This window comes from Moschus berezovskii, chromosome 17, assembly GCF_049115385.1.
Source record: "Moschus berezovskii isolate FMDL1 chromosome 17, NW_MosBer_1.0, whole genome shotgun sequence".
Lineage (NCBI taxonomy): Eukaryota > Metazoa > Chordata > Mammalia > Artiodactyla > Moschidae > Moschus > Moschus berezovskii.
Genome location: NC_142476.1, coordinates 22,475,931 through 22,502,258, shown reverse-complemented (window position 1 = coordinate 22,502,258; position 26,328 = coordinate 22,475,931). Strand labels below are relative to the sequence as shown.

General features: G+C 45.2%; 1 protein-coding gene across 8 annotated transcripts in view; it reads right to left on the bottom strand.

Annotated features, from left to right (window-relative positions):
- Positions 1 to 24,278, bottom strand: part of PROX1 (prospero homeobox 1) — a 60,946-nt gene extending 36,668 nt beyond the window's left edge. For 3 of the 8 annotated variants that reach the window (XM_055419065.2, XM_055419071.2, XM_088845269.1), the window contains exons 1-3: positions 19,060 to 19,472; positions 9,107 to 10,898; positions 2,186 to 2,293 (exon numbers count right to left, since the gene is read on the bottom strand). In XM_055419065.2, coding sequence (XP_055275040.1) covers positions 2,186 to 2,293; positions 9,107 to 10,831 — 1,833 coding nt within the window. In that variant the 5' untranslated portion in view covers positions 10,832 to 10,898; positions 19,060 to 19,472. The other 5 variants (XM_055419069.2, XM_055419070.2, XM_055419066.2 and 2 more) reach the window with 5 other exon arrangements.
- Between the last annotated feature and the right edge of the window lie 2,050 nt (positions 24,279 to 26,328).

Below are 26,328 nucleotides of genomic sequence, written 5' to 3'. Positions count from 1 at the left end.
GAATACAAATTCATTTATTACTAGCCAAAGAAAAAACACAATTAGGATAGTTACAAATGTATAATTCAGTCTAAAAATAAAAGAGAAATGACCTTTGGTGCTTTTCTGCTTTGCATTATATGCCCAAGTCTATCCCCTCCATTAGAGTGGATAATTGAGAGTTAACCAGGCTCACATACACTCTGACAGCCTTCTCTTCCAGTATGGATAGAGTAGGGATAGAATCTACAATCTGAATATTAGTGCTTTTTAAAAAAATGAAATAGTCATCCAGGTATTTAATTGTTATTTACATAGAGTGAGTGATTATTTGCAAAGCTGAATGACTAAATGTATTCTAAAGGAATGGGAACAATTTCTTGTTGGTTTACAGTGCCTGGTATTTATAAAGCTACAAATCAACAGTCTCCCCCAACGGTGACCTTCCCCCCACCACACATGGGCAAAAACATGAATGCTTCTAGTATTAATATCTACAGCTACTGTTTAGTACTGCAGGCTCAGAAAGGTTGCTGATTCCCACCCTCCAGGTGGCTGCATTTCAATCACAGGTGACTGATCCCCATGTATGCAGTTTGTAAAGCTCTTTGGACTTTTTCTGGTTGAAGGGAGCTATCTAGATAACATAAAGCACTGTTTTATTACATCACAACACTGCAGATCACCGTGCCAAGGGGAGTGATGGAGGTAACCTGGACACCTATACACACACACACACATACACAGTAACAATTTTCTCCCTCTGCTCCATGTTCCCCTCCTAGAACTAAAGTATTGGGAAGATTCCTGGAAGAACTAGGCTCTAGAAACTGATCGCTCCTCAGCCAATTGGCAAAAGCCCTTCAATCTGTCAGCTTCCGATGGTGCCCCACCAAGGTCCAAACCCCATCCCGGCCCACTGTGGCCCTCGACCTTTTTTTGCCTGAAGATGCTTAACCAGCCGTTCAAGTTCCTGCCTGTCTCTGCCTTCCCATGCTGCCCAGTTTGCTGGCATGAAATGAGGAGGAAACATGCCTTCCACTTAAGGAGCTCAGCCAGGGAAGGAGAGAGATAAAAGCCTGAAGTTGCTACACAATTCAAAAGCAAACAGGACGCAAAACAGAACTTTTCTTTCAAGGCCAAGTAAAACATGGGTGAAGGAGAGCTTGCAATGGATCAGCCTGCAAAAGGGGGCCGTGATGCAACTCAGGCATTGGGCACAAAACCCACCGCAGAGAGAGGGGAGCGCTGGAGAAGGGAGTACGTTTTGGCAGCTCGTGGCTTCTTCCATGGCAGAGATAAGAACTTTACACACGGGGGTGGGCAGGGGAGGGTGGGGGGGGGAAGAGTACCCAGCCCTAATAAACTAATCTCAGCTAATGTAATGTTTATCGAATTCCCTGGATAATGATACCATGCGTGTCATTATCATCATCAAAACCCAATCTCTGTTTTAAAAAGTTACAGATGATTAACACAACATCAAGTTGTTGCAAACAATTACTTAAAACCCACACACAGACACAGACATGCACACACATACACACACACACACATACACAGAACCAGGAGGTCCCCATATTCTGTAGAATGAGGGAGGCTGCAGCTGTAGGCCGACAGCTTTCATATCCTCATTTGAATAATGTGTCCTGAATCTGTCACTTTATTCATTCTCCTTATGCTCAGTGTACTCTACATCAACAACAAATTAAGTTGTAAATAAGAGACAATCATCACTTTTGTTTTTAAGCAGCTACTGCAGAGAGAATTTCAATGTACGCTCCTTTCGACAGGGGGGAAAACGAGGTGCTAGCGTTTGCTTTCCTAAGCACAAATATGGGGAAATTAACAGAAACAAAAACAGAAACAGTTCACTGTGGCTGGGGGAGGAAAAAAAAATTCTCTAAAGTGCATTCCCTCCAGGACCAGCTGAAATTTCTTTCAAGGAGTTATTAAGACACATGAAGACAGAGGAGAAGTTTCCGGGACTAGAACGAAAATCCGTGTGCTCAGTCATTTGGCCTTAGTACACAAGGAGCCTCCTTGCTTGGCACAGCTTTGGACCAAAGGACAAGTGCATTAAATCAATTACAACACAGGTGTATTCACCAAGTGACCCCACACTCATCTCCATTAACTTCCAAGAGTTCAAATTACTACCTCATGCACAGAAATTGAAAACATTAATACTGAAAAACGTCCTTACCTTTACATCAGAGAAGTAGGTCTTCAGCATGTTGGAGCTGGGATAACGGGTATAAAAGAACATGAGCTTTGCTTTTTTCAAGTGATTGGGTGACAATCCTTCCTGCATGTAGGATGCAATTGGTTAAGGAGATAATTTCTTGAAACACAAGTACCTACCATCCCTCCCTGTCCCCTGCCAGGAGTCTGGAAGCCCAACCAGTAGCCATGGGAATTCTGGAAGATAAACGACTCTGGCCCATGGAATCCATCACTAACTTGCTGTTGCTGGCTCAGAATGACCATTGCTGGTCAGAAATTGCCAAATATAATGATGAGGATGCACAATTTAGTTGTGGGATCTTGGTGACTCCCTGGTTAGGATGGCAAAACATTTATTCCCCCTGTTTGAGGTCCTTAGGCTATCTATACGTTCACTTGTTGCTAAGGAGACAAATGTGCCCAACAGGTATTGCGCAACTCTTATCATGAGAGTTTTTTTTCTTTGCATTACAGTTCTGTTTGTTCTTCTCTTTGCTCTCTGCAGTTGACATCCAATTATTATACTAATGTAAGTGAAAATATAAAATGCATTATTTTGATCACTGTTAGGCAAGCTTCACATTTTACCTTTTAGTGCTAATATAAGGGAGCATCTTGACTCACTTTCTTCCTACATTATTATTATATCTTGTTAACTGTTTCCTTTTCAATAATAGCTGAAACTTGGGAGGGGTGGTTTGGGCACTGAGAGAACAGGGAGGGGGTGTCGCTTTTGTTAAAGCAAGGATCCAAAACCAAATACAATTTGCCTCTCCTGGATTTATAGTTAACTCCTTGGAGAGTGGCACAGTGGTTGGGGCTAACAAATCAATAAATGTGGGTTAGCAGATCAATAAATGGCCACTTACCCAAAATAAGAAGGCCTATTTATCTGGAAACATCATTACCTTTTAGATCTGTAAACAGCAGCAACTAAAACAGTTCCCAAGAGAATGTGTGGCTAACCATAACAATCCCGGCTTCCTGACTCTCCCCCAGATTCTTGGCACTCCTCAGCACACTCAGAGCGGGGATGGCTCTGGTCACATCTGTGCCGCAGCCTGGCCCTGCCATTCCCTCAGCAAATTAATGGCTTTATAATTTATCAGAAATGAAGACGCACGTGGAGAAAATCAATGTGGTCCCCCACAAGGTCAATTAAGGGTCCTTCCTAGAAGCTTCTCTAAGGATTTTCTCTTAAAAGAGAGTCTGGGAAAAAAAAAAATAAGGAAAAAGAAGAAAAGAAAATGTGCACGTGTGGTTGTATGCACACATGCACAAACACACACATACTTGGCTAACAAGCTCCACAACCATTTCACACCGCATGAAGCAAGAACAAATAAACACAGATATTTAAGAAAGGTAAAGGTTTCTAATGACCTCCATCAAGTACAGCGTGACCAACCTCAGGAACAGAGAAGGAAACCTGAAAGTTCCTAGAGAAGCATAATCGAATTAATATTGATAAGCTCTTGACTACGTATAACAGGGGGCTTAACCAAATATAATGCTGAGAATTTGATCAATTAGCATTCCCTTTAGTATCATGCAATTTGAAAAAGATCACCTTGGTCTGCGAACTGAAAAGTTAATGCCTTTTGTTTTCACTGAAAATAAACACTAAACACTGAAGAAAGAAATTTTGATGTGAGATCTGTAAGCCAAAGCAGCTTAACTGAACTTGTGTTTTTGTTTGAGATCCTTAATGATTACAAAGACGATAATTTATGACTGACATACTTCTTGTGCCAAGGAAAGAGCTGAAAGGCCCTCCAGTAACCTCCATTAGACCGAGAGAGGGGACTAAAGGAGCCCGGCACACTTCAGGACCATCTGTCCAAATGGATAAGTGAAATAATAGTTGCAAGCTGTCTCCTATTGCCTCGTGATAAGAGTTTTAGGCAAGTCCAAACTTCAACAAACATGCTCAGATCTGGGTTCTAATCTGTTTTTTCAAACCGGCTACATTCAAACAACCTGGTACATTTAATTATTAGCAGGGAAAAGTCCCAAATCTTTTCAAATTTGGTCTCATACAAAGCAAACTGCTTTGCTGCGGCTCTCAGAGATTTCTTGAGCCACCAAAACTTCCTGGAGCTTTCAATGTCTTTAAATTATGCTAAGATGTTTTCATCATTTTTATTTAAAAAAACAAAACAAAACAAAAGAGCAAATTATCCATCTTCTTTTGATTGGGATTTAGAGGCTTTTTATTTCATGACAAAATCATCCTAATTTGAATTTCTCAAGTCCATTTTTTTTTTCTTTTTTGCTTTAAAATGCTTCCTGTTGGAAATACTTGGAATTGATCAGTGGCAACGGAACACAGACTGCATCTTTATTTCTTGCTCATTGTGTAATGAAGATAAAATTCCCATAAAATATATGTTTCTAATAAACTATTAAAAATAGCTAATGAAAGATTTAAAAGCCAACAGTTAGATAATCCTTTTTTTTTCCTCCTCAAAATAAATCTGAACTGACCAATTGGTTAATTTCCCTTTTAAGTGCTTGTGCTGAAAAGCAACTGTTCTTCCAAGAAAGCACTAGCTGTTTCCAGGATACTTACACACGCACAGTGACTCATGATGGAATAGATTCAGTAAACATACAGCTGTACTGAACACGAGCTAAGCTCCATTCAAGGCCAGGAAAGAAAATGAGCACAAATAAATATTAAGGAGGTAAAGGGGGGTGGGGTGAGGGGGGGTGGAGCGCAAACAAGATCTGTCCCGGCAGCTCATGTGGCTTTGCCTCAATTCTCTTAGCCATAGCTTTGTGAAGACAGATGACATTCAATTCTATGTATAATGCAAAATAGACAATAACTGCTGAAACTTGAGACAGCTGCCAGGTGTAAAAAAAAAAAGGAAAAGAAAAGAAAAAAAAAAAAGAAGAAAAGATGATAAATCCATAAATTAATGAAAGACATCTGCTGGGGAATATAAAAGATCAGAGAAGTAGGGGACTGCAGCTGAACCTAAAACGGTGTTCAAACAACCTGAGAATATAAGTGTTGTCTGTTTACCAAGCACGGTATAACCTCACCTAAACAACAGCCGCAAGAGGAGCAGCGGAGGCAGCAAAAAGGCAAATGGGAGGATAATAGGTTGTGAAGGCTACAGGAAGAAAATTCTTTCTTTCCCCAACTGAACCCTGAATTGTGGCTAGAGGTTTTACATGCTGCAGGGCCAACCAAATAGATCGGGAGTACTAATTCTCAAACGTTTTTGAAATCTGGAGGATTTTAGCTTTCTCCTTAAGCTCTGATTTGCTATGTTTCTAAGAGATTTTTCCCCTTAAACACCTTAAATGGGCAGAAAAGATCTAAATTCTCACATTTCATAAAGGGATAGAGCCAGTTGTGGCTCCACTAGAAGTTTAACATAATCAATGGGATGTGTAGTTTATGGATTTTTTTTTAATGTACTTACTTCATAATCAGAAGGAGGGAGGGGAGAGGAACCCAGAGTCTTCCAGTCTTTAATAGTCATGTTTCTCTACAGATAATACACCTAATAGAACTCCTGTGGCCCCACATGACTTCCAAAAGTGTAAAAAATCAACTTCTATGGATTCGCTCATAGTTTAGAAATTCACTTTGAATTCAGGTTTTCTGGGTGGATTTTTAGCTTCAAATTATCAAATCATTTTCCTTTTTGAACCTTGAGTATTTTTTAACATTTTCCCTAAAAGTCCAACAGGGAAAGCTGGCTGCCTGCCGGGGTGCAGAGGCTCAGTTTCTTCACCTGCTTGTCTTAACCGTGTATGGAACATGGCTCTTGTGCTTTACTTGGGTGCATGCAAATGTTTGAGGCCCGAACAAGGCTATTTTTCTTGAGATGCAAAGAAGATGAATGACAAGGAACATCAGGAGGAAAAACAATTGGCTGGCTGTTTCTTTTGGAATTTGAATAAAACTTAATATTTGATTAAATAGATTCATTTGCAAAGACACTGAACAAATTTTTTATATCCAAGACATGAGCTTTTGGGGCAGGTGCACTGACATTCAGTTTACCATGCACACATTCACTATTGCCTTTCTATCAGAAAAGATACCAAGGTAGTGCATTCCATGATATAGACCATAAATGCTTAATGTGTGGGACTTGGAATGGATTTATCTAATAAGCTGGTGTCCTTGATAGTTCTTATCTTGGCTCCTTTGTTCAAAGAAACAGATGATGCCTTTGGGGTGGGAAAGAATCGTTCCTTAAGTATTCAATTATCCATTGCAGTTTGGAAAGCCATGAACTAAAGAGAAAAGCAGTAATGGCAATCATGAAGATACCATTTCATATCATTTCTCCTCATTTTAATTGAGCTTTTCAAAGAATAATGCATAACAGGTTCAGATATGGCCTTGTCTACTTAAACTGAGGTCTGCTCACTTGTCGTGATTCCTAGAGATTTCTTTAAACCAAAAGCTTGAGAATTTTGCCTAGGCACCATCATCAGGAAAGTCAAGGGAAGAACTAACTCATTGCCACCCAAGGACAGAGATGGGAGAGAAGGAGATCCAGTTTCCCAACAAACACTCCTGTTCTCACTGCCTTCAGAACTGTGTAGACTCCAGAAAATAGTACTTGCCTATCTTTTTCCTGAGAAATAATATAGCAAAGAGATAAATGGTTAACAGGGCGAGGTTGTGGAGGGGAAAACAGAAAGAAACAGAAACTGGAAGGCCAGCAGGAAGGAACTGTAATCATTAATTGCAGGAAGAGGCCAAAACTATTTAGCGACACATAAGAAATAACTCCAGGTATAAGCAACTAGTATTTCATAGGAACACAGGTGTTTCCAAACCATCCCTGTAGAGCAGCATCTTCTACCATAAGAGAGAGAAGTTATTCATTCCTTTGAAGAAGAAGCAACTAAATTCTCTTTAAAGCCTTTGATATGTATAGAAAGAAAAGGAAGTTCTTTCTATTCAAATCCTCAAAATTCCTCAGGGGATTTAGAGAGGGTGAGACAGTCAGCATAGGCAACACTTAAAGCAATCCAAAGATGGTTTTCTTAGAAGATTCAACTTATTTAAAAAACAACAACCAGAAACCAGCATCTTGAGTTAAAGAGTTAAGTACGGCCTTATAAGACTTTGAAACCTGGCTTCAAATAGTCATCCAAATGGGCATGTCCCTTTCCTGTGTGTGTGTGTGTGTGTGTGTGTGTGTGTGACAGAGAGAGTGAGGGGAGAGAGAACCCACCGTCACTACAACTGGCTTCAAAATGAAGGAAGATATCTCCGAGGAGCAATGGGGTCTGGCCCTGGACATGAGCCTGGTATGAGCCCCAAAAGATTCTCTCCTGCAAAGCGTAAAGAAAAAAAAAAAAAATTCAATGCCTGTGTCTTTGTATGTTGCCTTTCTCATCACCAATGTTTGTTGCCTGCTTATGATGTGTATGACATGGTACCTGGCACAGCTTTGATTCAAGACTGGTGTATTCAACCTCAGATCTCTGAAAGTAGATTTGTAAATCAGCAACCAAACCAAGACTCATCTATTTATGTCTTAAGTCCTCACATCTTTCCCTCCAGATATTATCCTCTTCTTCCTCTCTATGGAAAGAGACTCTGTGCTTAACTGCCAATGTGTATCGCACATTCACCTTATCAGAAATCTTCACTGCTATCCTGAGTTGGCTGGAAAGATGACCCTCATATCAAAGAAAACACATTTCTAGCACAGCTGAGACTTTGCCCTTATATGGCAGCCTCTGGAGTGGGCTTAGATATGAAAATGCCAATCTCTAGTCATCAAGACGATTGCTAAAAACCCTCACGTTAGCAACAGCCAACTTAATAGCTAAATTTTATGTCCATCTGGCAATTTCTTATAAAAGAAACATGCCTCTACTTGCCCCCAAGTGCTACTACTCTCCTTCCCGAAAACATCAACAAGCACACGATTTTTAAAAATTTACTGAAAGGATCAATTTATAAAGAAATAAAAAATCATGAGTTAAAAATAACTAGAGTTCAGGACAGGTCTAATGAAAGAATGTAACTGGCATTTCAAAAGTCAGGTTCAAAATATAAAAGAGACCTGAAAAGAGGCATTTTTAAAGTTGAATACAACTGAGTTTTATATTTAATTGTGCTCTCTTGCTTTCCAAAATAATTTGCTTTGTGTATGTTAGGACAAAAGATTTCTGTGTATGGCTGAACAGAGGTTAATCATGCATAGAGGCAGCTGCACCAGACCCGAAGAACAGACCTTGGGTGAACGAGAGACGGATGTCATCTGAATAAATTAGTACCTGTATATTTCCTTAAAAAAAAAATCCCCCTTAAAGAATAAGGAGAGCATCTAACTCCCATGCACATCCATCCTTCTCCCACTGCAGCCTCCCACCAGCAAAGTGTTCCTCATAACATTTAATCAGGCCTTCTTTAAACGGACCAGGAGCCTTCTAGATGTCTAAAGGGAGAATTCTTCTCACGGAATCTTGGGGATCTTGAAACTGACTTCACTCCACTATGAAACTTACTATGTTAAAATCTGATGAGTGCAATATTACACTGAGGTTTTCCCCCTCCCCCATCCTCTAAAAATACTCTTGAGGGAAAAAAAGAATAAGAAGATAAGACAGGAAGAAACAGCAGAAAAAAACACTGCTGCAAAAGCACAGATGAAATAGGAGGCTTGGGGGCAACCGACAATTTGTGAAAGTTGCAGGGATGTGGGTTTCCTGTAAAGCTTTTGTACAACCAGAAGTGCCACGCCAGTGTTGATAAAAGCCTATGACTCCGAATAAGAGGACAGCCTGGAGAAGATAGGAATCTACATGCCTCTAAAACCTTGGGTAAAACTGACCTTGGGGGAAGACTTTTTGGTTTCGGTTGGTTTTCTCCTTGGGGTGGGGTGGGGGTGGGGTGCAAACGAAAGGATATTGCACTTCCCGAATACGGTGAGATCTCAGACATGTCTTGAAGATCGCCACACTCGGATTTGATGAGAGACAAGGAGAGCCCTTCCGCGGTGCTGGGTGGGTGTGCTGGTGAACAGGGGTGGTGGCTCAGGTGGTGGGACGACATCTTGGTCCTCAGACTCGTGGTCTCCCTAGTTAAGTCTAAGGATTCAGGAGAGGCTCGGTCTTTCCCCGAGAAGGAGCCGGTGGGAGCACCTATTGGACTCTGAAACGGGTAGGCCATCAAGGGGAGGGGGAAGGGGTGGCGGAAGGTGGACGCGGTGAAGCCCGCGGTGGCCGACAGGGGCGACTGGTGCAGGGGCTGGTGGTGGCCGCCGGCGGGCGGGCCGGAGGCAGGCTGGTCCGAGGAGTTTTTGCGGACCACCAGGGGCAGGGCTTCCGTCTGGTCTGTGGAACCGGGCATCTGCACGTTGCCAAAACTGTCCAGGGGGTTCGGAATGATGACATCGCCAAAGCACTGCAGGCGCTGGTTGGCGGTGTGGAAGTTGTGGTTCTCCCCGTTGACTGCAAACCTGGCCTGGGGGATCTGCAGCGGTGGGAAGACCTGAGGAACCTGGCGGGAGGGTTTGGCCGAGAAGACTTTGACCACCGTGTCCACCACTTGCGACATGGCAGTGTTCAGTTCCTGTTTCAAGGTCTCGGCCAAGTGTTTGCCTTCGGGCTGCAGGGAGTTGGGCCCGGGGTCTCGTTCTTTGTGGCTGCCTTCTCGCTTGGGCTTGTTTTCGGCCATCTCCTGCTCCCGGATCAGGGCACGGGCTCGGTCGATGAACTGCCCCGGGTCCAGCTCGCACATCTCATTGTCTGACCTCCCCACCGAGTCCTGGGCCCTGGCCTCCAGGATCTCGGAGCGCATGCTGTCTTCAGACAGGTTACCATCTTCATCATTTTCAGAATCGGTGCTGTCATAGATTTGGTAGAACTTTTCCTGCAGCTGGCGCAGCTGTTTCTGCATGTCCTCCAGCTGCTGCTTCAGCTGTCGGCGCTCCTCTCGCTTCTGTTCTTTGCGGGCTGAAACCAGCTGCTGGAAACTCTGCTGCTGCTGCTGGGGCAGCTTCTGCTTGCGTTTGTTTTCTCGGTAACTTTCTCGGGGACTCACAGACTGCGGGGCCATCTCTCTTTCATTTTCATTGCCCCGTAATGCCACACTGGGGGAATGGCTCATACCCCGGATTATATTCTCAACCCGGGCGCGCTTAGCTCTCAGGTGCTCGTCACATAAGCGATCCATATCAAACTGGCTCATAGTAGGCCTGCCAAAAGGGGAAAGACACTCTGGGGGGCTGTCTCTTGAAGAGTTGCTGCATATATCCTCCTGATGTACTTCGGAGCCTGTACTAGAGAGACCGCTGGCTTGGAAACTGGGCTCCGTGCCACCATTTTTGTTCATGTTATTTTTCAACAGCTGGGAAATTATGGTTGCTCCTGGAAAAGGCATCATGGCATCTTCATACGAGTTCGCCCTCTTCAGCAGCTTGCGGAGTACGTTTGACTTCTCCCCATCTGCATGCTGCACCACTGAATACTCAACATCCTGCTCGGAACCTTGGGGATTCATGGCACTAAAAAACGTGGCTCTTGCCTTAGCGAAAAATGCAGATGCTGTCCCTACCGTCCTTTTCACTCCAATGTCAACTCTTCTCCTCTTGGTTTGCCGGCTTAAGAGGGCTGTGCTGTCATGGTCAGGCATCACTGGACAGTTATTGTGCCATCTTCAAAAGCTCGTCAGCTGGGCACAGCTCAAGAATCCCGGGACCCTGGCCAACAGAACAAAAGGACTGATGAATCATTTTCTTTAAATTTCTCCAAATTTCCTGACCTCAATCCTGAATCAAATGCAAAATGCATAGGCTCTGGGATTTATGGCACATTACAATTATTGCAATTTATTATGCACTCTGCTTGAAATGAAACATTTTTAAATATTTCTGCTCCACTGGTTTAAGATGGATTAAGATTAAAAAAAAAAAAAAAGCAAAAACTGCTTAAGCACCAGTAATATGATTCTCTTTCACAAATGCCTAAAATGATACTGTTTATCTTCAGAAGAAACAGTAGATTATAAGAACACAGCCTCTGACAACCAATTGATTAAATTTTGGGCACTGAGATTCATATTACAAAAGCAGATAAAAGTGGTCCATACTTAAGAAATAAGGTTAAATTTTAAGGATGCGTGAAATCTGAATGAAAAATTCCATTTCTGCAATAGAATTATTGTGGCTTTAATGCTATTAAGGGGAAACAAGTCTAAAAAATGCAAATATTTCACATACATCCTTTATTACTGAATTTTAAAATATTTTTGTCATATGTGAAATGGAGAAGAGAACACTCCCATCAGCATCTTTCCAACACAAATGGTCAATTTAACATGGAAATAAATGCACAAATACTCATTTTACAAGTCTGCTTATTTAGCACAGATATGCGCTTTTTTTTATTACTAAAAATCACATCTGAAGATGGTGTCTGTTGCTGGATTTTAATGTAAGTATGAGAATATTTATAAATTTTCATCTTGTCTTTTTGATGACTTAAATTTTAAAGTTGGACTCAGTGCAAAAGAAGGACATTATCACATTTTAGAAATCCATATGTGGAACAATAAATTGAGTTAGGCAAGGATAAATACATCATCAGTACTAGTTGTTTTTTTTTTCCTATAATCTGCCAAAATATTACTTCAAATGTCTGAAGAAACTCTTTAAAAACGCTATTTGTGAATCTTATTTCTTATGCCAAATTAAAACATTAAAAAAAAAAGACTGAAAGATACATAAAGAAGAAAGAAGATAATGTCAATTAACTATGTGAGAAAGGGAAATACTATCTCTGCATATGAACTTCCATTGTTTCCTGGGAACACAATATAAAAAGAGACTATCCTTCCTTGCATTTTACAAAAGGCACTTGACATATTTTGTGGCATTAACCAGTGATGCTAACCCCAAATTCTGTCTAAACGTTAAGATGTCACATCTCCTTGCTTACAATGGACATTTTAAGAAGAAAATGAAAATTTTTTTTTTCACATGGGGTTTATCTAATATTAAACTTCACGTTTGCTTAACAGAGCACATCTTCACAATAACAGGGTCTATTGCCAAAGGCAGCGTGCAGAGTGTTTGGAAGAGCTCCCATCTCTTTCGGTTCACCTGTAAAAACATCTACGTGCTCCCTAGGACTGCATCTGTGGCTAGTTTTAAAGAATGACTATCCATGCAAATAGGCATAATTTCAGCATGAAATAACCTGTAAAAATCAAGAAAAAGCTCAATGCTTAGATGGCAATATGTATTTTTTTTTTAAGTGAGAAAGATGTCATCCTGCAACCCTTGTTTCCAGCTTTCCTATGAAGATGCAACCTTCAAATAAAACCTGGTTCAGAGTGTCAAGAAAGCAACGTGATGCTTCTTTATATGTTTTTTGGATGCTTGAGGGTAAAATAGTTTTTGTGTGCCTCAGGATGAAATTTCCTGAACTTGGAATGGAATCAGATCTTGATAACTTCAGCATTAGAGTTCAAAATTGAATTCAAGATGATTGTGACCCCTCACACATTAATAAATGAAATTGGCTTCAGGAATACAAGAATCCAAAAGCAAATATTTCACTAACATGTTAGATCTGATAAATCAGGGACAGCTGTAAAGTGAGGAAAAAAGGGGGGAAACTGAGACAAACAAGAAAAAAGATGAATTGTTTTAAAGCTCAGAAAGACTCGCAAATTGAGGGGGATGTCTTTGCAAGGAGGACTCTATGTATATATATCAGCTTTTCAAAAAGAGAGTTCATTGCCATTCTTTAAAAATTTTACCTCTTGTCTTTTTGTGTGTAAATAATTTTCTCCTTAATAGCACCTGAAAAGCACACAGGTCTCCAATAAAAATGTTGAATAAACTTTCTGCAGTATTTTCTTCCCCTGTTCCTCTTAACATCCTATCTGGATTTTCCTCATACCAATCCTTGTTATAGGAAGAGCATCTCTGCAAGAGAGGCTCAGAAACAACACGCTGGTCTAAGAGATGAACACAAGGTCACCCACAGCCATCCTTCCTTTCCCAGCTGCCTCTACCTCTGCGTCAACTGCACTTCCTCTCCTCTAGCCTAGGTATCAACAGCTGCATCCCCACCTCATGCTTGAGCCAAGAGGAGGGCTGTGCTCTTTCTAAGGTCGAAAGAAATGATACGCTCATCTTCAGTGGCGAATGTGTGTTAATTAAACATGATCGTTGGGTGTTATAAGAAGAAAATCTCCTGTAACTTCTTTAAAATTCCCCAAACGAAACTGATTTTTGCAATTCTCTTTCAACTGGTCAGCATTCTTAGATCAAATAATAATTTGCTTCTGTTTGGGGCTAGGGGAAATTACATACTTTTAGGTCTTATTGTAAAATGTACAGCTGAGACATAACAACCAGGACAAAACAAATGGGAAAACTAAGAAAAATGATATAATCCAGCAAGACAAGGCATTATATTAATAAGCGTGAATAAATAAATCTTTCCAAATAGCTTTGAGCTGAATTCAAAAATGAAGGTATAGGAGTCATACACATTGGAATTATAACCCATGGAGGCTATAGGAGAGATTAAATAAAATAACTGGTTGACTATGGTACATTATCAGCATCATGTTTCATAAACAGTATATATGAATATTTTACCACACAAGAAAATGCATTGTTAAATGACTATAATATAAATTAAATCATCTGAAAATGCTTTCAAAAGTGCTTCCATGCCTTCCCAGTTCAGAATTTAGAGAATGCTATGGAATGAATTTATCAGTGATATCAACCTGCCCATTAAAGATTTTTTAAAATTCCCTTATTTCTTAATATATGTATTAAGCCATAAGTTTCAACTACAATTATTATTGATTTTTATTATATTTAATTTTAATCTCGAGGTTAGCCTGGCAGTGGGAAACCTTCTGATCAGCACTGGTGAACATCAATATCAGCAAGTATGCAGAAAAATACTGATACAGAATTTGAACCCAAATGTATTATCGATCAATACATAGATTCTATTCCTTCAAACTCCTTTTAATTAATATGAAAATCTACATAGAATATTTTATTATTAAATATTGGGTTGTACCACTTGGCATCTAACTACACAAATGCTTTAATAATTTCTATACGAGGAGTATCTTAACATTAGCAGATTCTTCCTAGAGAAAAGATAAGAACAAACATCCAAGTATAATCAAGTCAGATTTTAAGGACTCAACAACATTCTTCATTAAAATCTGAATTATCTGAAGAATGTCAGATAACTTAACAAGGAGACTCCTAAGGAAGCTGATGATAATGTCAAGAGAAAAGAATTTTCAGGGAAGGATGTCAAAGGAACAGTGCAGTGTAAAGTAGAAAGTGGTGAAGTGCTCTGCTTTAAGTTTATGTATGGATGAGTCCCCTCGCGTTCACCTGAACCTACCACAACACTGTTAACAGGCTATGCCCCAACAAAATAAAAAGTTTAAAGTTTGGGAGAAAACAGTTATTTGGGGAAGGGGGTGCAACCTTTACGCCTCTATCTGGAGTCCAGATTCTGGACAAAGATGTGTTCACTATGGTTTTTATTCCAATAGTTCAGGTAAATCTTTCATGAGATGGGGAAGAAGGTATGGTTGGCATGGTTTCCTACTTGGATTATATAGATTATCAGTCTTGATTGATCAAATAATCTGAAGAAATTGCTCAAGCCTATGCTTTTACTTCTTTTAGAAAACCACCTTTAAGTGGGCCTCTGATCTACTTGGGTCAAGTCCCTTATGAAATTTCAAGTGGAATAACACCAACAAAGAACACTGTGAATCCATCTGGAAATCAGTAATCCAAGGGGGAAAATCAGATGACTTGATTTAGGTACTCCCCCCCCACCTACCGACCCCGCCCAGGCCCCCGACCAAGCTGTCCCCTTCACTTTATTTAAGAGTTCATTTCTGCTAATTAGCAACTTTCTCCTTGGAGATGTTCCTGCTATAAGGTTAAGAAAGCCTTCAGTGTTTACTGTGAATAATCCACTTGATATTAGTTAATACTTAGATTAATTAAGATTGTATTGTCAAAAGCTTATAACAGATTCTAAATTTTCCTATCTTAGAGTTCTCGAATCAGAACTATTTCATTTCAAATTCCTCCATTCTATCAAAAATTCCGTACATTTTTCACCTGCAAGATGAAAACAGCAATTATCTGGAACATGACTAAAATATTCATTTCTACTTATTTAAAAAGTAATAATTCACCAGATTAGTAAACAAAAGGGAGTGAGAAATAACTTCAAGAAACAATTCTTTTTTCTTTCTGAAGAGAACTGAAATACTCTAACTGTCCTTTGAAGCTTTAGAATACACCAGGCAGTAAGGTTTTAGAAATTTCTTATGTATATGTCCTTTACAATATATACGGATACTTAATTAGAATCCAATTATAACACATCAGGCACAATCGATCTTTCTATTATTAAATTCCTAATATTGTTTAAGCTTTTATTAATCTTGAACCTTACCATTCCTTATGTTAACAGTTGCAAATGCAAACCATACCTATAAGAAATTCATGAAAAAAGGCCTATTTCACTTTGAATAAATAAAGAGCATGCCTGGCAGCTAGGTTATGTTTTAAGACTCTAAGTGCTACTTACAGAAGAAAGATGTTAGGGAATGAATAAAGTGAGAACAAAGATGCATGTTACGTATACATGACATTTTTCCCACAAGGTGGTGATTAAACTAAATAGAATTCTTCATAATGGACACATAAAAATATCAGTAAGTGCCCAGCACAGAAAATACTTAACAAAAATAAAGCAAATGACCATATCCATAGATGACATATTAATTATGAAAGAATTGCAAAAGCATCCAAGAAAAGTATTAGGAGGAACTCGGATGTTTAAGTTGAAAGAATAAATGACATACACTCTCTCATTTTCATGAAACAATGATTATCTGCCAAGCAACGAAACCAACCAGCAAAAACCATTCGCCATCTAATTCTATGCAACTCAAGAAGCAGCCTGTTTGAAAGAAAATAAATAAATAAATAAAAGATCAGATGTTGAGAATCCAGATATACTGCCTACACTGAATTCTCAATAGCCTCCTTCACACTCGAAGCCACAGTCCTTACCTTCCTCGGTTTTACCATTGCAGAAACAGGTCCACGGTGTAGCACATGGACAGGTTAACCAAATTACTTCCCTTTCTCTTCATCACCACCCACAGCCCATTTAATTTTGAAAATGCTCAGAAGTTCTTGCAAGAAACTCTTCAGAGAGCGGACTGCCTGCATCTTGCATCAAATAGAAAAGCACAGTTACCTCTCACATACTTGAGATTTTCCTTCTCCATCAAAGTACTAACTAGGACATCTGGCACATGTCTGGTACAATGACAGGCTCATTCTACTTTATGAGAGTATTTAACATATGACTTGAAAGAGTTTATGCACAAACCTATTCTTTCTGGGCAGGGAGAAAGCACGCGAAAAAGATAAGCGTTAACAACAGTAACACTTTCAAACTGACTTTGGTATTCTTGGCAGTTACACATACTACCCATGAATGTCCAAATGACACACACACACACACACACACAAAAGAAAGCTCTCACCACTCCCCCGCAACGCCCCCACAGACCTGGGAGACAGGCGTAAACCAGAGGGAAGCAAAAAGAAAGTCAATGTCCCTCCACCTGCTGCCTGAAGTGGGGGGTAATTTCAGCTGCCTGGCAGACAGGAGCCTGAGACACAGCCTCCCTAGCAGCCTGCCAACATCCTTAAGAAAAATAAACAAACACATACCAACTTGTCCCCCACCCCCAACCAAAGGACTCACATGGCAGGGCTCAAAACATAACAGCCTAGTTCCCATTAGTCCGGACAATCCTATTAACCGGGGCAACCATAAATTCATAAACCTCTACAACCCTGGAGCACGCACCGTGGTCTGGAACGGTACAGACACATACAGACACAGAGGAAATTTGCACCTGTCTTTCTTGACACAACACACCTGTCAGGCCCTGCCCATGCACAGCCCTCGGGCTAATAGACCTCTGCCTACGTAGTCTAGGAAAGCTCTTTTTTTTTCTCTCTTGGTAAGGGAGGTTATAGATGGGAGAGAGGGTGGGGTGGGGAAAGAGGAAGAGAAGAGACTTCTAGCCTTGACTTTGAGAGAAGGCCACCCTGTGCTTGCACTGTTTTCATAAGCTCAAGGAGACAACCAGACCTTCTTGGAAAAATAAAAACAAGCAGGTGAGTTCTCAGCCTTCCCCCAGGCGGAGTGGGTCCGGGATTGCCAAGAACAGCAGTTTCACACTCCAACCTGCCTCCTTGGGCTATTTAAGACTGTCGATCAACCCCTCCTCCCAGTTCTTCTTCTCAGCCTGCCAGGAGGACTCTCAACTTCCAAAAAAAAAAAGCTGAAAAAGTGGCGGGAGACCTGTGAGTCTCCCTCCAAAACTACTCCCCCTTCAACTTCCCTCCCGCGCCCCCCACCCCCGGCCCCCCCAATTCACACTCTCCACCTACGTTGAGTTTTAGCCGGAGGAGTAAGTGGCGGGCACTCCCGAAGAACCAACAACTTGCTCAACTGGGGGCTTTGGGGAACGTCCCCCTCCCCCCAGCTTGCCCTCGTCGCCCGCTTTCCTTGTCTGTTCAGGCAAGATAGCCGCTCTTCCCGCGCCGCTCCCCCCTCCTCCGGACTTTTCTTCCCAGTAGCAATCACGCTCACCTCTCCATTCCTCCCTCTCCAGTCCTCCGAAGTGGGGCAAAATTGGAGGTACCACCCAGACGAACCAAGATCGGATGGAAGAGCCCCACCGAGCCGACCGCCGGCGTTGGCTGCGAGCGGCTCCGCCGGACAAGAACATCCCCTACCCCCGCCCGGCCCGCGGTCCTTCCAGCCTTCCGCGGCGCTCGCGCCCCAGCTCCCCCTCCTACCACGCGCCCCCGCGACCCCCGCACCCCGAGGTTTCCAGGGCCACCTTACCCTACTGAACTTGACTTAGCCCTGGGTCCTGGGAGCTCAGGAGAGGGGCGCCGCGCTCGTGGCCCGGGACCATCTCTCCACTGCTCCAACCCCGATCTCAACATTTCGGCTTCGACAGCGTTTTGAGAGGCAAGTAGCCGAGCGCCCCCCCCCCACCCCACCCCCTCCTCCCTCGGCCCTCCTCCCTACTCCCTGGCCCTCTGCTGGGGTTAAAAAGGAGAAGTGAAAGGTATGCAAATGACAAGCAAATTGGAAGAGCCTGGAAGAAAGGCAGCTATAATAAACAAGACAAAGAGAGAGGACAGGGGACTAGCCCAGGAGTTTTCCTCCGGGCGAGGTGGGAAGGATGAGGCTGGGGAGGAGACCCGGGGGATTCAGACGAACAAAAAGCGACCCGGTCCCCCTCGCCGTCCTCTCTCCGGAGAAGAGAGGGCCAGAGAAAGAAGGAGAGGGAGCGAACCCCTCCTCACCGCGTCCCCCCCCAACCGCCCCCGAAACAGTACACAAAAGGTGACAAGACCAGCGACAAGTCCAGCACTCCCAGCCTTCTCCCCCCTCCACACACACACACATCGCCAACACCACCCCCCCGGCCACCAGCAGGAAAGAGAAAGAAATAAAAAGCCAAGCGGATCACTTACTCTTAGGAACTGGGAGGAGCGGAGCGCTGAGTTCCACTGAGGCTCCTGCTTAGAAACTGTTCAGACGCTAATTTTTCTTTTCCCCTTAAATTATGATTCATCGAAAGAACACCCTTGTCTCCCGGGGATGGGGGTGGGGGGGATAGATGTGTACACGGGTCTGAGTAATGGGAGTCTCTTTTTCTGGTCTTCTCATTCAAGAACAAGCCGGTACAAGTGATTCTGGAACAGGGGAGGGGACTCGCTAAGGGGGGGAGAAGATACTTACGCGGTGCAGAGAGCAGCGGGACCCACCGAGCCCTTTTGGGGGGCGGGGGGCAGGCGGAGAGAGGAGGCACGCGCGCGCACACGCACGGGCAGAGATCTTGCGGGTGCTGAATATGGTAATTGGACAAGGGACGGTGAGTCCGTGCGGGCGCGCGCGAGCCGGCCGGCGGGGAGAAGGCGCCGGGAGCCGGGCGAGGGTGGGCAGGGGAGGGTGGGCAGAGCGGCGGGAGCGCAGGAGGAGAGGCGAGAGGTGAGAAGGGAGGAGGAGAGGGGAGAGAGGAGAGGAGAGGAGCGGAGCGGACGGGGAGCGGGCGGGCCCGGCGAGAGCTCTTTTGCGCCGCTCTGCTTCCCCCGGCTGCAATGGTGTATTATTTCCGAGCGCTCCCTCGGCTGAGGGCTCCGCTCCACAACAAGATTTACTTTAAGACACAGCTGAAGGAAACAGGAAGGCGGCACGTCACAGTCTGACTGACGTACCCGGCCCCAGCACCCAATCGCGAGGCGCCTTCGGATTCAAGGGGGGACAGCGAGGCAAGAGAACTTGGGAGGAGGAAAAAAATATATAAAAGGGGTGGGGGTGAGGGGCTGGGAGGAGAGGAGGGGAGAGGGGCCCCACGCTCCCCTCCCCTGCCTCCATCCCCGCTCCCCCCCACCCGCGCCCGACAGCCGCTGCTTCGGGGCGACCGGCTCGCTGCGCCCGCGGCCGGAGCGAGCGGTCTGCGGGCGCAGTGCTGAGCGCCGCTCGGCTCACACTCGCTCTTCCAGGACGCAGGTCCTTTTTTTTTTTTTCCCCTCCCCTTCATTTCTCAGATACCGCTGATCGAGTTCGCCGAGCGGCCGAGCGAGTGAGCGCTCCTCACACGGGGGGTGGAGGAAGGCATAGAAAAAGTGTTCTGGAGAAAAAGTGGGGGGGGGGGTTAAGGGGGGCTGGGGTGGTCTACGAGGAAAGAGCGGGGACCCTCAAATCATTCCACTTTTTAAATGATCATACCTAGTATCAGGAATACATGTCACCCTGGCTTTCTTTGAAAGGAGAGGTGGACAATACAGGTAGGTTTGGGATTAAAATAATAGGTGCCAGAGGTTTGGCGTCGGCTCTGCTGCATCAGATATGAGAAGATCAGTATTGGTTGAATCCCAGTTAATCTCCCGTCAAAATTGTTAGGAAGAAGAATATTTGTCCTTGGTTACCTCTAACAACGTTATCTGGATTGTAGCTACAGCAACCTTTTGGCGGTGGGGGGGATGTTACAAACATTACTACCAACCGATTACCGCTCAGTAACTCACTCACCCCAGAATGATTAGAGAGAGGTTTCATGTAGGGTTTACATCGTTTTGACGCCTGGGTAACAAACTTTAAAGTTTCCTAGGTAAGAAATTTCAAGCGCTTAAATTTCGGACTTCTGCGTCAAGCCACAGAAAATTCACTTTGTTTTGACATATCTTGGACGAAAAATAACCAGCGAGATCTCTTTAGATCATGTGGCTCTTGAAGAGCTGCTTGGGATTTGAAAGTTGCTAATGCTAAAGCGCAAGCTTCCAGCCGCAGCGAGGATGTCTCTTTCACCGGGCACAGTAAACGGGCTTTTAATAAGACAATCGCGTTTATGACTTCAAGGTCCTATAAAAGCTGGGACTTGCAAGGGCTGTGAAGCCGAAACATTCACACCCAATCGATAAGACGCTCTTTTTTTTTTTTTTTCCGGTAGGATGGGGACAAGTATTTTTCGCGTGTCCCTCGAATTTAACCAGATCGAAGGCTGAATCGTGTTGCGTCGTGACAACAGAGTGTTTGTGAAGTGTGTTACAAGTACACTGGCCAACTATCACCACCACCTTCCGCAACACACACACGCACACTTTTCCTGGGACAGTTTCAGCCTCAAATTCATCAAAATGTGAAGAAGTCTAATCTTTGAATAAGAATAGTGACAATAGAATGTTCCAGTCCATACCCTGTAGGAAACTTTTGGCATGGGGTTCACACACTGAAAAGAAGAAAGGGGAAAAAATTAAGCCGGCCGGGTTAGGTGTTGGGGATCAGAAAGGAAAAAAAAAAAAAAAGACTTGCTTGAGCACCCGACTTTCTTGAGCATCCCCCGCCTTCATTTCTCCCCTTTCGCTGCCTCCAGACACTCCCCCCACCCATTATGGAAACAACACAGAGTCGCAAACACACGACTCACACTTCCAGTGATCGGCCACTGTATCAAGTGTTCTAATCGAGATGTGACAATTTGAACTGGCCACAGAAATAATCTAGCCACACGCCCATTAGATACAGGATGGAATAGTGTTTCTATTGGTTGGGTCCTTTCGAGGTAAGCGGGTGTACTGAGCGGAGAAATGTGGGTTCTGTGAATGGATCAGCGCTACTTCCTTTCCTCTTTTTCGTCCTAGTATCTTCCTTAAGTAGCCCAGTGTGTACCTGATCGCGCCAGCCCACAATTAAACTGGCAGAAGTAAAGGATACATGCCCTCCACACCTTAAAACCATCTGCTCAGTTTGACATTTAAAAGGGAGGAGGGCAGGGAAGGAGGAGAGGAGAGGAAGCGGGGAAGAAAGGAAGCTGAGCGGGAGAAAAGGTTCAGACTCTGGAAGGAAACGGCTTGAACTTTAGCCCACAAGTTTATGTCAATGGCACGTAGCGCCCGGGTGCACATTTTGCACACACTACGCCCGGGAACTGGCGGCGGGAAAAGTTCCCTGCGAGCCCTAGTAAGTCCTTTATCTCTCCCAGGGGAAGGCAGGCCCGAGTCGAGGTCGGGGTACCCTGCTTGGCAAACAAGAAAGCTCCTCCACCCCCCAGCCTCGGCGGCGGAGGCTCGCGGCTCGCCAGCTCTGCCGCGGCGGTTCGCAGCCCGCACTGGGGACACCAGAGCGGCTTGTGGAGTGTAATAGGAGCGCGCGCGACGCTGGATGAGCGAGCTCGGTCCGCAGCCCAGCTAGGCGAGCTGCGTATGCTGAGGCCAGAACTGTCTCCTAAAGTCTGGGCGACATACAGGCCAGGCTCCTGGCAACCTCTCCAGACAGAACTTCGGCGCTCTCCCGGGTCTCAGGCCGCCCTGGATCAAGGCGTGAGGCCCAAGCTCCCTATCTCCGGCTACTCGCGGTTTGTTTTCTGATAGGCGAGAAGCGATCAGTCAGCCCGGAGACGAGAAGTCGCCTAGATACAAGCTCCATCTCTGAAACCATCGGGCAAGTTTAGGGTCAGTCCCTTTCTCCGCCCTACTGCCAACACAACCCCAGTAACTTAAAAGTTAACGCAAGTTCTGACCGGTCTTCCAACAAACCTCATCCATGCAGACTACATTTACTTATTTATCAAAAGGGTGATCTGTGAGTTCTTAGTCAAACTCTTTCACTTATCACTTATGCATCTGGTTCTGGGTTAAACACACTTCTGCTTGATATTTCTTCGGTGTATTTTACCCCTCAGGTTCTTTCTTAAAGCCAGTAGGTGGGGGTAGGAGAGAAGAGTGCATATCAGTAATTTAAAAACCTTACAAACAATCGTTAGCAGATCCTAAACAAACCAAATCTGGGAATTTCAACCAGATCCAGCTGAGAGACAAACATGGATGTTTATTTCAGGAGAAGGATGCTGAAGATCCAGCCTGGATATACACCTAACACCACCCACCACCCACTACCACCACCACCCTGAAGAGAGGAAGAAAAAGAAATAAAAACCAACTATAGGGTGCAGGCCGGCCTGCTCCAGGCTGTCTAGAGGCGGACTGCCTGCCTGCCATATTCTTGCTCTTTCTCTCAATCCCTATGCCCAGTGTGAGGCCAAGACCAACGTGGATTTGTTCTGAATGGGGGGGAAGTGAAATGCCAGGAGATCAGTAGCAAGTAGCAGCTGCAAGGTTTCTCTCCTGGGAACCCCACTGCTTAGAAGCCTCCAGAGCGATGTTTGTTTAACCAACAGCTTTCAAAGTAAACAGAAGCGATTCACTCCAAAGAAGGTGAACTATAACTCTTACAAGAATTTGGGGTCGGGGTGCTGGCAGAAAAAGTAATTTTTTAAAAAAAATAATAAAGCCCCACCCTCAAATCAGGGCCCAGTCCAAAGCTTCAAAGAGCCTAGAATTGTCATAAACAAATCTATTGAAAGGATTCCTTACAATGGTGACCTCGAAGAAAATCCCTCTTCCCCCACAAACACACACTCGCGCTGGGGAGGGGGGCTTGGTTGTCAGTGATCGTAGGGGCACACTACTACTTGATTTTATGGAAGTGGGAGAAAACAATCAAATGGAGGTACGATCCCTGCCCCAGAGTAGAAAGGAGTAGGCTGGGAGCTCTGCGTCGCCAACCCTGGCTTTGCCTCAGGCACCGAACTTTCCAACATCAAGATATTAACAGATGGTGGTGAGCACATGGAGGGCTGTTACTTACATAATCCAGCCACTCCGCCCGGGCGCGCTGAGCCCAAAGAGGCGCCCGCCAGGCCGCGCGCGCGTGTCTTCGGAGGGGTGCTGTTGCCCCTCCCCAGACCTCCCTCCGGAATAACTTGCCTTTTTTCAACTCCACCGGGCTCTTTGAGGGTTAGGATTTGGAGAGGTTGTGATTTTAGAGGGGGGGAAATACACACACACACACATCGATCCTGTTGGGCTTTATCTTCTTCAGCCCACCGTAGAGAAGAAGCCAAGGATGAGGGAAGTGAAGGGGACGCTTTCGGAGAGAACTGGGCGATCTCGCTCCGAATCTGGGGGTACTGGGGAGTGGGATTCATGCCATGTACACCCCTCCCTCTTTGGCGCGGATTAGCATCTCTTCCCGTGTCCCTGAAATACTAGAGCAGGCTCGGGCCAGAGCCAGGGGGAGTCGGGTGGGGTGAGGGTGTGTGGGGTGTGTGTGCGTGTGTGTGTGTGTGTGTGCGCGTGTGTGTGTGTACGCCTCTGCACGCGGGGGCGCAGTGAGCAAAGTTACGCAGAGCCCCTGGGCACCGCCGTACTTCCGAGCTTTGGCAGAGATTTTAAGCACTGGGTCTCGCACGTGGGGAACCCCTTTCGCGCGGTAGAGCCCGCTTGCCTGCACGCCCACAGCACCTCCCCGGAGGCCCGGTCGTCCCTCCCCGACCCCGTGTGTCTGAGTACCTCCGCGTGCGTGCCCGGGGACAGATTTGTTTGACGAGCCTCCTTCCCGATGGCGACTCGGGGCGGCCCAAACCCGCGAAGAACAGGCCTGCATGTGTCGGAAAAGTTTCGGGTCTGGTGGGAAGGATGGGAGTCTCCTCTGCAGCCCCGAGGCGGGAGCTGGGCCTCCGAGTCAGTGTCTTCCTCCGGGTCTCCTCCTCCCTCCCGGCCCTTCCTTCCCCGCCCCGGCCCCGCGCTAGGTGTCGCGGCCTCTGCGGCCGGGAGACGACGCGCGCGGGTAGCGGCGGCCGTGGCGCCGCGCAGCGGGCGGAGGGCGCGCCCCCTCCCGCCCGCTTGCCCCGTGGGGGTGCGGGGCGCCCCGCCCGGACCCCGCGGCCCTGCCCCTCCCCCGGGGCCGCCGCCCGGCTCCGCGGGCCGGAGCTGGGCGCCCTGCGGGCGCGGAGGGCAGCCACCTGCTCCCCGCGCGCGGCGCGGAGCCGGGAACTTCCGACGCCGCTCGGCCCGCGCTGCCCGCCGATCGCCCCCGCCGCCCGCCTGTTGCTGCGGGGTCTAGGCGGCGGCGTTCCCGCAGCTGGTGAGATAGCTCAGCCTGGAAGGTGGGGGCCACAGCTGGGAACCCAGATAGGGGCGGGGACGCTTGGAGGGCTGGAGACCTCCCCTTCTGCCCACCCCCTTTATTTTCTCATTTGGCCTTTCTTAGGACCGTTTCAGTCAAGGGTGTGACTTTCGGAGAAGATGCTCTTTTCAAGGGGCTTTGATGGTAGGACTTAAGTCATCCCTCCTGCCCATTTTAGGAGGCTTTTAATCTGGACGCCAGCGAGTTAGAAATAAATAGGTGTAGGCCAGGCGCACAGAGGGAAAAAGAGAAGGAAGCTCCCAGTTTGGATTTATTTGGGGGTGGGTGGTGGGGGGAGAGTGAGTGACTCTGAAAAGTTGCATTTTGTTTAAATTAGAGCAAGACAAAGTTGAAAGCCAGATTTCTATAATTTTTCTGGTAATATTTCTTTTATGAAGTATCTAAGTGTCTGTTTGTCATCATTTTGAGATCAAAAGGAAAATCCATATGCTGCATAGTTTTTCAAAATTGCTATTTAAATATGTTTAAAATGTTTTATCCGACGTGGAGAAGGCTGCTCAGAGGCAAGGCTGGTGACAGGGAGAGTGGGCTGGTTTGATGTGGAGCAGCGGTTCCCAAGACAGGGCTAGTCATCAAGAATCACCAGGGAGCTTCTCAAAAATAAAGATTTCTGGGGCCACCCCAACTAGGCAGTCAGCAGGAGGACGTGGGAATCCAGGGGTCATACTGTGTTTCCAGTAACTGCTTAGCGAGTTGCTGACTCTGCGACTGTGGGTGTGTCACTCTGTCTGAGCCTCAGTTCTTTTTATCTGGTAAGTGGGGATATTATCCAACTCCCAACTGTAGAGACCTTTACATGAGTAATATTGTTCAGCACATGACTGGTGCTCAATAAAAACAGAAACTGTTCCGTCTACAAATGTGTGTTCATCACACTTGCACTGGCCTGTAGTCCTCCTGTCATAGACACCTCTGCTCCCCCCTCAATAGTTTGGTGAAGCTAACAGGACTCTCAATGCATCCTTATTTTAGCTCATGCAGAGTTGCTACTTTGGACGCTTCATGTGCTCACCTTTCATTTCTCAGGCCATGAAAACTAGAATTGGTGCATGTTTGAAAGCGGAAGTTAGGCCCTGTGTTCTTGGACTTAGAATTGTCCATCAGGCCCATGGGTACCCATTTATCAATCTGAAATCCTTGCCTACTTTCTTTCTCCCTTCCATTCTTTCTTCCCTCTTTTATAAATGACAAACCTTTCCTACAGAAGCCGCCTACTCCCAACAAAACCGCAGGACAAATAGTTCTATTCATGGAGGGAAAAGCAAGAAGGCAAAAAAAAGTTTTAGGTAAAACGGAAACAAATGGACTTCATCTATCATATGTGTGAATCAATTGGACATCATCTATTTACGTGTGTGAATGAACAGCTCCCCCAAATCTATGTCATGTATGATACAGCCCTTCACAAAATTAGGTTTGGCCCAATGAATAGGAGCACACCCCAAAGTAATTAAGGGAGAGCTCAGCCAGAGGCAGCTGTGAGAAGGGAAAGTAAGGTAGGTGGGAAGGGCCCATGGCTGG